The sequence below is a fragment of the Neofelis nebulosa genome, chromosome 1 (genome assembly GCF_028018385.1).
Source record: "Neofelis nebulosa isolate mNeoNeb1 chromosome 1, mNeoNeb1.pri, whole genome shotgun sequence".
NCBI lineage: Eukaryota > Metazoa > Chordata > Mammalia > Carnivora > Felidae > Neofelis > Neofelis nebulosa.
Genome location: NC_080782.1, coordinates 71566592 through 71581198, shown reverse-complemented (window position 1 = coordinate 71581198; position 14607 = coordinate 71566592). Strand labels below are relative to the sequence as shown.

General features: G+C 37.1%; 1 protein-coding gene across 4 annotated transcripts in view; it reads right to left on the bottom strand.

Moving 5' to 3' along the window:
* The window catches only part of FBXL17 (F-box and leucine rich repeat protein 17), a 507842-nt gene that overhangs the window by 322903 nt on the left and 170332 nt on the right, over nucleotides 1-14607 (bottom strand). For all 4 annotated transcript variants that reach the window (XM_058725404.1, XM_058725415.1, XM_058725393.1 and 1 more), the window contains one exon: nucleotides 2746-2876. In XM_058725404.1, the coding sequence (XP_058581387.1) occupies nucleotides 2746-2876 (131 nt within the window). The remainder of the gene's footprint in view (nucleotides 1-2745; nucleotides 2877-14607) is intronic.

Genomic DNA, 14607 nt, shown 5'->3' with positions numbered 1-14607 from the left:
TATCTTCATGTAAGGATTCCTTTCTTAAGGCTAGCAGCATTAAACATAGATCCTTTTCAGATGTACTACATATAAAACAACATCTAAAGTTTCTATTATACTTTTATTAGAAAAGAAAATAATGAGAGTCCTTTTAAAAATTAAGAAATTTACATATTAATGTCAGTTGTGTGTGAATCCCAACCATGAAATGGAAAATTGACTCATTAGCCACCATGCGCTTTTTCTTATTTGTCCTCACCCAGTTTTTAATGCAGCAATGATGGAAAAAACATCTGCTGGAAAAGCTAAAGAAAAATCATACAAAGGTCTAAATTTAATAGGAATAGTATGACCTTCCACTAAACAAAAGATCTGAAAGAATTAAAAGAGAACATGTATAAAGTGCCTATCAATTACCTGGGTAGTAAAGGTTACTTTCCTCCCTTCTCTCCTTACAAGGCTCACTACACTCATTAAGTCTTCTGTCACCTAAAGAGAGCAACCTTTGAGAGCATGAGGGACTCAGTGCCCTACAGTCAGAGACACAGTACCAAGTATTTAGTAGGGGGTTAATAAATGCTTCCTGATTTACTAGAGGATAATAATAATGAACAAATGTAAAACAGACGCTAATTGATAGGCTAAATGCATTAGTGCATTCCAGTGCCCTCTATATGAAAGGTTACTAACCCATCTTGGCTAAGTGCTGAAATTATAATTAAGTCTGACGAGAAGTCCTAGATTTATACCAATATAATTACGAATATTACTTAGCTTAGTGATAGAGTATGGTAAGAACAATGAGATGAGTAATTTAGATGATACTGCAAAGTGGGTTTTAATGTTTGAAACTTCTATTACAGTACACAGGATAAGTGCAAGTAGTGTAATTAAAACCTAAAAGAGTCTGATTTTTAAAACTCTACCGCTCAGCCTCATTAAAATGCATGTTTTCTCAATTAATCCAAACTTTTCCATTAAAAACATAAAAATACACTTTCATTCCTTGCAAATAAATCTCTACAGTACATATATTTAGGATCAAATACCAAATAACCATTACAGTTAAGTAGGAAAAAAAATTATTGAAATAGCAACAGCTTTGAAAAGATGGAGCCTAACAAAGGAAAGGAAAGGAAAGGAAAGGCAAAGTGAGGGGTGCCCATGTTCTCATTTGTAAATATCCAGTTAGGACTAAATAAGCATTTGAAGAGCCAGAAGATTAGAAATCCCTAAATATCTTTATTTAAATGATATAAACCTAAGCAAAATGTTTACTTAGAAGACAACCTTTCTAATTATACATGGGCTGCTTCTTATTTACCTCTGTATTCTTTAATTACTGATTCTTCCACATACGTCAGCTACACAGAAAATTGTTGTGGAATAAAAGGAAATCATTTTCATAATCATTTTGTTGAAGAAACAGTTTTTTCCTTTTAATTCGTTGTATTACTAAGTAGTTTATCTCAATATTAAACTAAGGCAAAACATCACAGCATGTTTCCTTATGCACTTTATCTTATTAGATGTTATGAGAAACACTTAAAAGACTATTTTAAGATGTCATAAAATTGTAGAAGAATGTTGATTATAAAGAAGAATTTTTTAAAAAACATTTTTATCAATTTTCTGTAGATTTCAATATACTGTATATGGCAACTATTACTCAAAAACAATAAATACCTTTTATAAATGATGACCATGTGATCTGGATTAGAAAATTTTTCAAGAAAAATTTTACTAAGAAAGAGTCAAGTCAAAGGTTATCACATAACTGTAAGGATAATGTGGGTTAAGTTACAAAACTGTCACTAGAACTTACCATAATGGGGGAAAATGGAGTCCATGTAACTTTAATTTTAAGTACAAAATTAAAAGAGGAGGGGAAAAGTATTTTGATTTAAAGCATTATCTGACACAAACTTAATAAATCATTGCTCCTATTTATGCAAAAGTATTTAAATTTAAATACGTACTAATTTTAACTGAAATAGTACTATTCTGAAAGCAAACAATTTTTGGTGGCTTATCTTTAAAAAAAACAAAAACAAAAGTTATCCCTCAAAGTTACTGGACCAACATCTTGTCTCTTGTCTGTATTTCAGAACCTACCTACATTAATCAGTAGCAGCGGAATAGTCCTACTCCACATTTGATTTCATTATAAAGAAGTCTACTCAAGGGCTCCTCCATCTAATTTTCTTTCATGCAATAGTTCAAAGAAAAATGGGTTTATCATTGCTTACAAGAAGAAAACTACCCATTTTATACATTTTGACACTATGTATTAAACTGTCCACCACGTGACTTCCATTTTTAAAACTAATTATATTGATGCAGAGAACAAAATGTCATCCTTGAGAAAGGACCTGAATGCATAATACTTGAAATCATTTCTTAGAATCATTCTCCTTGATAAGTGAACAGTAAATCAAGCACAAAAGTTGCAAAAATATTAAAGTAACAAACAATATATCCTGGATGGGTGACAAAGAAAAATTCAATAGACTGCTGTTATAACTGTTTAGGCAAACATTTGAATCAAAACGCATAAAACCTTGTTGTAAATATAAGCAGTGGATGGATTAAAAGTATACGTCTAGATGGTTTTCAAATCTTAAACATATCTATTTCAAAAGGCATGGCCACATTAAATTTTCCTTAAAATTGTCATGCCTTGTTATAATGATAATTAGTATTTGGTCAGTAGAACACATGTTTCCCTCTGGAAAACTGTTTTCAAGACGTTACAATGGTTACCTGTCATTTATGATCCAGTTCAGGCAGAGATTGAGAGAGCTAAGATTTTTGCACCTCTTGACAATTTCCATCACGGTTTCATTATCCAGTTCAGTGATATGACGTAGGTCCAAGCTGGAAAGATTTCGTAGCTAATGAGATAAAAAAAAAGTGAAAGATGAGAAAGATAAATGCTACATTCATTCTCAAAATTTATATAGTTTATTACAAAGTAGAGCATCACACTGTATGATACTGAAAATAGATAACAGTCTAATCAAGTTAAACTCATTCATATAATATTTTATGTACTAAATTAGAAATGAATGGAGAAGTATATATATATGAATGGCAATATATATATATGAATGGCAATAAATATTAAAATCAAATAGATTTTATTGACATTTCATAAGAATCAAAAATAGCAACATTATACGTGGGAAAGCTGTTAAACATATCACATTAAGTACCTACAGTTTAGTAAGATTATTCTAACATTGTTCAATTTCAGATATTTATCTTCAGGATTATAACACCACTTTTGTATAGGTTTTTGCACTTTTTAAAAGATGAGATAGGAGTAAGTGGTTAATTCGGAGATACTCTGGTGATATTTTATCAATAAACTTCAAATAGAACTATTACGTGTAGTGTGTTTTACCAAGTGGAAAGCAATATAAAATGCTGTTTAAGTAAAGATTTTTCTCCAGGTGTCACCTTCCCCATTTCTCCCTTTTCTCTCCTCCTTTCCTGAGGTTTCTTGTCTTCCCCTGATGTTTAGTCTCCAAAGAAAATTAATAATATCATTTAAACAAAGATGGAAATCATCCTCTTCAAATAAGCTACAAATCAAATAAGGTATTTTTGCTTAATAACACGTAAAGAATTATTCTGGATGCAAGTGATAAACCAAGTAGCACCCCTTCCAAATATGTCTAAGCCCTAATATGTTACTTACTTGGCAAATGAGACTTTGCAGATGTGATTAAAGTTATGGATTCTGAGATGGAGAGATTATCCTGGATTAACAGGGTAGGCCCAATCTAATTACATGAGCCTTTATATGCAGACCACCTTTCCCAGCTAAAGTCAGAGAGATGTAATGGAAGGTGGTGTAGGAGACATTAGAATTGTGAAAGGGATTCAACTTGTCTTTATTGGCTTTGAGTATGGAGAAAGAGAACTAGGAGCTAAGGATTGTGGGCATCCTCTAGAAACTGGAACAGCCCTGAGCTGACAGCCAATAAGAAATAGGGACTTCAGATCTACAACCTTAACTGAATTCCATCAAAAACCTGAAGGAGCAAGAAAACAGATCATCCCCTTAAGCTGCTAGAAGGGAACACAATCCAGCCAACACCTTGATTTTAGCCTGGTGAGACCCATGTTGTACTTCTGACTTATGCAGCTATGGGATAGTACATTTGTGCTATTTTATGCTACTCAGTGTGCGGTAATTTTTATGTCAGCAGTAGAAAATGAGTATAGGGCATTTCTAGCACTGTGAGGGAGCTTTCCCAGAACTGGCCAGTCTTCTCTATGCTTACTCTCAAATCCTTCCATAAAGGGATCAGGTTAGTCCTGCAGGAAGCTGACCTGCAGGTGTAACCCAACCCAAAGGCCTCAGAGGAATGAGACAGTCAAGTTCCACCCAAAGGTTTATTGAGCTTCAATCCCAAGACAACGTAAAACACTGGAATCTCCACTGTTGTCAGGCTACAGGGAAAGAAATGCTCTAAAACAGTATGGTCCCAGAGAACTTTCTGATGATGGAGATATTCTATATCGCTGCTGCCCAATATGGTAACCATAGTCACATGCAGCTACTGAGCACTTAAAATGTCACCAATGTGAGGGAGGACCTGAATTTTTATCTTATTTAATTTTGTTTAATTTACATTTACTTTTTATATATGTATGTGGCTAGTGGCTACAACGCTGGGCAGAGCAGCTCTACAGAACTGAGTCCACTAGGCAGCACTCAAACCCTCTTTTCCACCTCAGCTCACAAAGGAAGTAGTGACACAGAGAAGGTTCACACAGAGCAACTATTCACTGCTCCCTGATATATGCTGCAGAACTGAGGAAAGAAACAGAGATAGCTAAGAGAGAGGAAATATGAAAATGTCCACAATAATAGGTACATTCTTTCTAATTGAGACAGCAAGCTTCTGTACACTAAGGGCTGCATTCTGAAGATTCATAAAAAGATTTAGGAAAATGTCTCTATAATCAGCCTATAGGGTCAGATAATCAAAGCCACCAATCCAAAGTGAGACTCAGGACAACACTCCAGAATGGAGGCAGAACCAGGAAAGAGGAAATGGATTCAGGGGCACCTGGGCAGCTCGGCTGGTTAAGCATCTGACTCTTGATTTTGGCTCTGGTCATGATCTCACAGTTCGTGGGTTTGAGCCCTGCATCGGGCTCTGAGCTGGCAGAGTGGAACCTGCTTGGAATTCTCTCTCTCCCATTCTCTCTGCCCCTCCCTGCCCTTTCTCTTGAAATAAATAAACATTTAGAAAGAAAGAAAGAAAGAAAGAGAGAGAGAGAGAGAGAGAGAGAGAGAGAGAGAGAGAGAGAGAGAGGAATGGGTTCTAACAAAGTTCCTACTCAAGTTACCATGGTCTCAGAGCCTTACCAACAACAGAATATGATTGGTACTTGGCAACCAAAGTACACAGGGAATGCACTCACTTTGTTAAAATAAAACAGACTGTTCTAACCACTTCAGTAGCTCCAGATAGCTCACCAGTCAGAATCAGGGCAACCTCCCTGTTTCCCCTTCCCCAAGGTTCTCCTCATTCCTCTCTCTGATGACGAGAATCAATACCAAGCCCAGGGCCCAGAGATGAGCTGCTCAGGCTCTAACATTCTGCCTCAAACGTGACTCCTGATCCTTATCCTTTACCCCTTATATATAAGGCAGACTGGCATTAAATAAAACAACAATGATCAAAACCTTTCGAAGTATCTACAGGAACAAAAAATAAATACATAAAATACAAAATAAACAGCAAAGTATGGTTTTTTAAGTTAAAAAAAAATGTTTATTAATTTTTAAGATGGGGGAGGAGCAGAGGAAGAAGGAGAAAGAATCCCAAGTAGGCTCCATGCTGTTCGCGCAGAGCCTGATATGGTGCTTGAACCATCACCTGAGTTGAAATCAAAAGTCAGACGCTCAAGTGACTGAGCCATGCAGGCATCCCCAAAGTTTTTATAGTCTTTCTGATATTACTAAAATTCTAATAAGGAATCAAAGGGCTAATACATATGTTCCTTATTATGTTTTCTTTCTGACATATCTCTACGTGATGGGCACAGAAACTGAAGTCATTCAGAGTAACAGTTGGGCATGGAACAAAATGGAAGGCTGTGAGTCAAGTGCCAAAATCTTTGGCATCCAATATCTCTATGAAGGAGCAGGAGACACCAGGAGTATAAAAGATGGCAGCAAAATGGGAGACAACAAACACCAAATGGCACAGGTCTCAAAGTCTCAGTGTTTTATTAATTATATTTATTGTTATTATTTTTCATGAGAGGTAGAAGATTGATAATCTGAAAGCAGCTGAGAGCAAAGATCTTGCCCCTACCTCCTGACCCTGAGAAACACAGTGAGAAAATAAACAAGTATGGTAGGCAGAATGCCAAAATAACCCAATGATCTAGGCCCTGGTATAATCCTGACCCTGTGTGTGAATAGGATCTTTGAATATAATGGGGGGTATCTTCCTTATAAGGTGAAGCTGAAGGGATTTTGCATCAGTAATTAAGATGCCTGACCAGTTGACACTGAATTAATCAAAAAAGACCATATCCTGGATGGGGCTGACCTAGTCAGCGTCTAGACTAATGGTCTAGAGGTCAGAGACATTCTCCTGCTGGTCTTGAAGCATTCATTACTCAGCCATATTGTGAGAGGAACTGCAAGAAGCCTATAGGAACTGAGAGAAATCCCTGCATGAAGGCCAGCAAGATGATGGGGACCTCATTACTACAACTATAGGGAATTGAATTCTGCCAACAACTACATGAGCTTGTAAGAGGATCTAAGTTCTAGGAAGAAATGCATCCCCAGTTGAGACCTTGATTATGGCCTTGTGAGACACTGGAAAAAAGGCCACACTGGAGTGTCTAGACTCCTGACCCTTGGAAATGTACATTGTTTTAGGTTCTAAATTGGTGTTAATTTGTTATGCAGCAATAGAAAATTAATACAGAACAGCTTCAGGGTTCTCTATCTTTGAAAAGAAGCCAAGTTTCTTTTAAGACAAGGGTAATATCTTTAACCACCTTAAACACTGAGGCCCACTTCCCTCCTTTAGATGTATATGCTCACAAAGGCATAGAAGGAGATGCGTGGTCCATTCAGCCTTCTCCTCTAGGTGTATCTTCAAAGGCCAAGAAAGTACTTCCTGGGAAAATAGACAACTTGAATTGGCCACTCCTGTTAGCTCCATACTGTGGTGAGGGGAGGTCTTGTTAAATTTTTCAAACCAATCCTCACTCACGGAAAGATGAATTTATTAGAATTGCTTCATGGAAATGTTTGCATATCCCCTGGGTTTTACTCAATTTGTATTTCTTTAAATTTTTTGTTTATTTTTTTGGGAGAGAGAGTGCAAGTAAGGGAAGGAAGAAAGAGGGAAGTACAGAGGATCCGAACTGAGCTCTGGTTGAAAGACCAACAGCAGTGAGCCCTATAACTCATGAACCACGAGATCATGACCTGAGCTGGTCAGACACTCAACCGACTGAGCCACCCAGGTGCCCCCTCAATTTGTATTTTGTAAACAGTCACATTTCCTATAAATATCTTAATAGTGTAAGGACCTTTTTACTTTCACAAATCTTTTATTTTTCACAAGAATTTGTACTGGGACTTAAAAAAGTAGCTAATTGTTTCTTTGGTCAAGTTCTCTTGTTCTCAGTTAAGCAAAGATGAACTTGTACATATCAAGGATCAGTCACTATTACATTTGATACTCTTATTATTAAAGCTCCTCTTAGTAATGTATCCTATACTTGTATTTCCTATATAAAAAATAACCATTTTCTTAAACCACATTATTTTTATAGTTAGTTTTCTTTACAGGATATGTTTTTGTATATTTAAACTGAATTATAATTAACATACAATACTGCATTCGTTTTAGGTGCACAACATACTGATTCGACAATTCTTTACACAAGGTTCACGACAAAAGTATAGTCACCATCTGTCACCATACTATGTTATTTTTGACTATATTCCCGGACTTTTCATCTCCATGACTTATTTATTTTACATCTAGAAGTTTGCACCTCTTAATCTCCTTTATCTATTTCAACTATCGCCACCCCGCAACACATGCCCAATTTCCCTTTGGCAACTACTTGTTTGTTCTCTGCATTTAAGAGTTTGTTTCTGTTTGTTTGTTCATTTGTTTTGGTTTTTAGATTCTACATATAAGTGATATCAGATGGTATTTGTCTTTCCTGACTAATTTCACCCAGCACTATACCCTCTAGCTCCATCCATGTTGTCACAAATGGTAAGATCTCTTCTTTAAATGTTTGGTAGAATTTACCTATGAAGCCACCTGGTCCTGGACTTTTATTTGTTGGGAGTTTTTTGATTATTGACTCAACTTCATTACTAGTAATTGGTCTGTTTAAATTTTCTACTTCTTCCTGTTTCAGTTTTGGTTTTTATGTTTCCAGAAATGTATCCATTTCTTCTAGGTTATATATCTGTTGGCATATAGTTTTTTTATATATAATATTCTCTTATATTCCTTTATGTTTCTATAGTGTCAGTTGTTATTTCTCCTTCTTCATTTCTGATATTATTTGAGGCCTCTTTTTTTTTCTTGATGAGTCTGACTAAAAGTTCATCGATTGTGTTTATCTTTTCAATGAACCAGATGTTGGTTTCATTGACATTTTCTTTTTTTTTTTTCCACTCTCTATTCCATTTATCTCTGCTCTAATCTTTACTATTTCCTTCTTTCTACTACCTTCGAACTTTTTTCTTTTCCTAGTTCCTTTAGGTGTGAACACCCGAAAGTCTGTACTACTGTTAAGTATATACTGTTCTGGAAATGCATAAAGAAACAAATAGCCTCTTTGAATTGCAGGTGCTGGATGGCTTGCTGGGCTTATGTCCTGACATATCTGTACCACAACAAAATCAGAAATACACAAAATGGACCCACAGAGATGCTAGAAAATACTTTGAAGCATGACTATTAAACCTGAGTGTTAAGGATGAATTTTGCTATGTGTAACCGTATGCATATGTGAACTATTAAATATAGCCATGTATAATACATATACAGCATCACTTTATTTCCAATTATTCTTTATTATAGTCCCTAGGAAGACACACATTCATAAAATTTTTACCCAGTCACATAAATATTTCCTACACATGTATATTTTGGAGTCTACCACAGCTTCTGAGACAAAGTTTCTATGTGAATTCTTACATATCTCTTAGGTTCCTTCACTGTAAATTATCTTTATCATAACAGAACAGTGTAAATGTACTTGGTACCACAGAATTGTACGCTTAAAAATGGTTAAAAAGGTGAACTATGTATGTTAGGTACATTTGGCCAAGATACAAAAGAAAAATCACTTCATCAACCAGGACATAGAAGGAGGCTGTAATAAAGTTGTGTAAAGAAGAAAATTTAAAGCTGTTTGTGCAGTTCAGTCCCCTCACATTACGAAACATAACTGAGAACCAAACAGGTTTGAATAACTTATTAAGGAACAGATAACAGGGAGAGAGATGTCAGCAAATCTAAATTATTTTATAGACTTAAGAAAATCCAAAGATATCTTCTAAAATTAATGGAATAGTAAGAAGTAACAATTCCAAAAACTATCTCTATGTAATAAAACCTCTAATTTTAGTTGGTTGACTCTTTAGCTTTTAGAAATCCTGCATCCAGGACCATTCCTCACTGCAGGGCAGGTCAAATGATGACACTGGCCCACCTGTGGCTGATGCCTCCCTGTTTATTGTCCATAAATGGAACATTTCTTACTCTTACAATGGAGCTCAAACTCATACGTGGGGAAACAAGTTTACTTCGGCTATCACATGCAGCATTCTGAGATCTTGAAAAGAGCGTTTTACTCTCGGATCCAATTAAGGCTCATTTTATTATGAGCTGACAGTCATTGACTATGCTCATGTGGTCTTCCCTATGACTATTTTGGCCAGTTCAGCATGAAATACAACAGCATCCAAAGGCAGTTTCAGAAGGCTAATTCCTGGAAACCAGCATTATTACAAGACACGTACTGAGGACTTTTTATTGAAAACTCCACAAACAGCTCTGTCAAATTTATCACATTGCTTCCCTTGCTATGGGAATTTCATAATAGTGCCCTCAAGTGTTTCATAAAAAGTTACCTAAAATAATCCTTCATAGTATAAAACAAATAATTACATTTAGGAAACTGGCATTTTAATTAAACTTACTTTCCTTATAAATTCACTGGTAGCTGGGTTATACAAATCACTGAGGAACTGAATAAACAAAGTTTACAACCAAGATCTTCTAAACGCTTCACTCCAATTCTTAAACATGTAGTAAGGTATTTTAAGAGAAGCCCAAGTCAGAATGTAGACTATAGGTAATCAACTTTCAGTTTAATTTTGCTTTTATTGAGAAAAAATATTACTTGTAACTAATTTAGGTTAAAGACTAAAATTAGTCAATGATTGGTATGGCCATGTATGTACTTAAGTATAAAATGAGACACTAAAATGTTACCTAGGAAACAGTCTTGAAGGTTTATAAAAAGACCTCAAATGGCTTCCAAGTTCTCGTAAGACTCTGGAAAAGTAAAAAATTAAACAAAATCCTCAATTGTGCAAATTGACTATGGTGGATGAACCAACATAAGAGGACTCACGGGACCTTGGCAGAGGCAGCAGGGATGTTCCATCAATTCAGGCTAACAAGGATAATTCAGATGAAGCCAGTTGGAGGTAATAATTTTTAAAAAGAATAAAGACTTCTGCATAGTTTAATATGTTCAAAGGTCAACCAGTCCTAAATTACTTCTTACCAGCCCTGCAGATGTTGGTTTTATTGGGACTGGGTTTCAAAGCAATCAGTCATAATCTTTAGGGAGCAAAGTCAAGGGTTAAGACAGGCTGCCTTGTGATATCAGGGTTACTGGGGCTGCAGATCAGCACCACATACTCATCTGCCAAGATGGAGGTCATGGGAGAGAGCAGAGGCACAGGGAGACAGAAGGATCAGAGAAAGACAGTTTCTCTGGGGAAGAGTCTCCTATTAGCGACAGGGAGGGAGACACAAGAAATAAAGGAAAGGAGTTGTAGCACAGGTCTTGCATGGGAAAAACAAGAAAAAAAGCGGGGGGAGGGGAAAAATTAAGACTGCTGGGAATGGGAAGGAAAGGGGCAGAGAGGGAATTTCTGTCCCTGAGCATAGGATGGCTTCTACATCTTCACAGGGTCTGATATCTACATTTAGAGGATCTAGTTGGACAAGAGAGAATGAGCGGCATCCCTTCTGCTCATCAACTAGCTCTGAATCTCAGCTTGGTTAAGGCTTGCACTCAAGTATAGAAATGGTAATAAAAGCTAGATAAGCTACATTTAGGAAATCAGGTGAAACCTTCCCAGCACCTCACAGAACCAAGAACCTCAGGGTGTAACTGAAAGCTTTTAAACAGCCTGAGATCCTGGCATAGACAATAAAAATTTCTAAATCTAACCATGAAAACAGGACTTTCAGGGTATTGAATGCTGTCACATACACAGTAGCTACTATGTTAATTCTCTGACACTTTATGTATTCCTTCCATCCACTGCCTTCTTAATCACACTGGGCTGCTGTTTCTTTGCATTATTTCCAAATCCAAGGTCTGTTTCACTCTGCCATTCTCCTACTAGATCTGACATTTTTTGCCATTTTATTCACATCCTGTTTTGCTTTCTAGCACACTTTACTGCACTGTGTCTCAGAGCTGTACCTTCTAACTCCTTATTGGCACATTACCAGCCAGATTAATCTTCCTTAAATAACTTTGACCATATCTCTCACCTTCTCTGAAACTTTTAGGAAACAAAAATATTTCAACTGCAAAAAAGAACCCCAGAACTTGCCTATCAAAGCCCTTCACTATCTATTACTGCCATTTTCTGAAATCTGTTAAGCTAGCTGAAATCTTTCCCCAAATTTTGAGAGGCTAGTCTCAATGTACTCAAAGAGCTGTGCTCATTACTTTAAAATTGCTCTCACTTCACTCTTTTTATGCAGATAACTTGGAAGTGTGTCTTCTTCTCTCCCTGACACTTATTCAACTGCCTAGTTCCTACCTCAACTTCTCCACAAAACCTTCTCAATTACTTTAGAGAGAGTAAAAATTAGTGAGTATACAATACTCACTTCAAGTATATTGAAGTGAGTATATACTCACTTCAAGTATATTGAAATACAATATACTTGCCTAACACAAATTATTAACCAGACAGTCTCCAATATTAACTATGCCCTTTAGACAGGAACCATCAATTGGCAGCAGCTGCCAAAGGACCAGGGTCCAACCTTCCCTTCCTGCTACAAGTGCCTGGGAGACCCCTCTTTGTCTTTCCCAACTCTTTCACTTCCCCTCCACCTCCCCTCCTACTCAACCAGCCCTTCCCAGGCTCTTCTGCTCAGGAACAATCTTTCACCCCAAACACTTGCCATCCAGTCTTAATGCTTGAGCTGGTCCATATCTGGAGAGTTGTGAATTTTCATTCATTTGTGCCTACTTACTTAAATGTCTCCTCAACACCTGACTCTAACTTGGCTGCACATTAGGATCACATGGGGAATTTCTAAAAAAATACTGATAACGAGGCCCCATCCTTAGGCATTCTGATTCACTGACTTGGGGTAAGGCCAGTCATTAGTATTTCTGAAAAAGATAGCCAGCTGACCGCAGCCTAAATTGGGAACCACTTCTCTAATACAGAGCTATTGAGGTTTAAATCCTGAAAGTGTAAAACTAATTCATAAAGCTCAGCCCCTTCAGTCGCTCAAATAAAGAATGCAGAAGAGGGGCACCTGGGTGGCTCAGTCAGTTAAGCGTCCAACCTTGGCTCAGGTCATGATCTCACAGTTTATGCGTTCAATCCCCGCGTTGGGCTCTGTGCTGACAGCTTGGAGCCTGGAGCCTGCTTCAGATTCTGTGTCTCCCCCTCTCTCTGCTCCTCCCCCGCTCATGCTCTCTCTCTCTCTCTCTCTCTCTCTCTCAAAAATAAACATTAAAAATTTTTTAAAAAAGAATGCATAAGATATTATTCATATGATCAATAACTATTTATTGGGCACCTATCATGGACCAGACGCTATTCTAGTTGCTAAAAATACAACAGTGAACACAGCAGACAAAAAAACCCTGTCCATAGGGTGCTTATATTCCTACTTGGAAAAAAGTGAGGAGAAAAATAAATAAGTAAGTAAATTATATAGTATGTTAAAAGTCCTATATAAAAAAAAGTACTATAGAAAAAAAAATAAAACAAGGCAAGGCAGATGGAAAACAGTGGAGGGAAGGGATGAGATGGGGTATGATTTTAAATAGGCAGTCAAAGATGATCTCATTGAAAAGATGATCATTGAGCACAGATTTGAAGGAGGCGAGGAAGCACACAAAACATGTTGATGTCTGGGCCCAGACTTAGTGCGAAGACCCTGGGATGGGAACAGGAGGAGCATTTTGGAATGGGGAGCCAGAGGTATTGCAGCAGAATGAACAGAAAGAAAACTAACAGGAGGCATAGCCAAAGAGGTGAGTGAAGACAGGGAGACTGTATGAAACCTTGTAGGACAAGGTAAGGATTTTAGCTTTTGCTCTGAGGAATTTGGGAAGCCACTGGAGGGTTTTGTGTAGGAGTATGACATGATCTAACTTACATTTTTAAATGACCTTCTAGCTTCTGCGTGAGTCTATAAGAGAAGCAAAGGTAGAAGCAGAGAGAGGCTACACTGAATTAATGTAGTCAATCAATATCTGACTTGGTCCACAGTGATAGCAGCTAGAGGTGGTATGAATATCAGATTCTGGATATATTTGAAAGAAGAATCAACAGAATTTTTTGACAAATGGATTATGGAGCATGAGAGAAAAAGAAGAATCAAGGATGATTCTAAGGTTTTTGATTTGAGCTCCTGGAAGGTATTGCTCCAATTAACTAAGATGGTTTGGTAGCAGATAGGAAAAGAGTTTGATTTTGAATATGCTATGTCTGAGATGCCCATTAGATGGCCAAGAAAAGAGGTCAAGATAATTTGGAAGTCATCAGCACACAAATGGCACTTACAATTGATTAAATTCGTTGGGTTAGCTGGATACAATGATAGTAGGGTACAATTAACAGTGAGGGAAAAAAAATTAATTGATTGATTAAATTAATATCCAAGCATACATAAGCATAGTAATAGAATATAATACATAGTCGGCTAATCTGATTCTAAAAAATTTTTTTTTTCAACGTTTTTTATTTATTTTTGGGACAGAGAGAGACAGAGCATGAACGGGGGAGGGTCAGAGAGAGAGGGAGACACAGAATCGGAAACAGGCTCCAGGCTCCAAGCCATCAGCCCAGAGCCTGACGCGGGGCTCGAACTCACAGACCGCGAGATCGTGACCTGGCTGAAGTCGGACGCTTAACCGACTGCGCCACCCAGGCGCCCCTAAAAAATTTTTTAAATGCATTAATAGCAATAGTATCCTGAGCCACCGTGGGGCAGTGACAGGCTGGCTTCATTTCCCATCAAAGCATAATTCAGCCTTCACAGCTCCAGGGCACATCCTCTGTAAAATCATCTGGGATGCCCATTGTCAGAGTCAGAGACT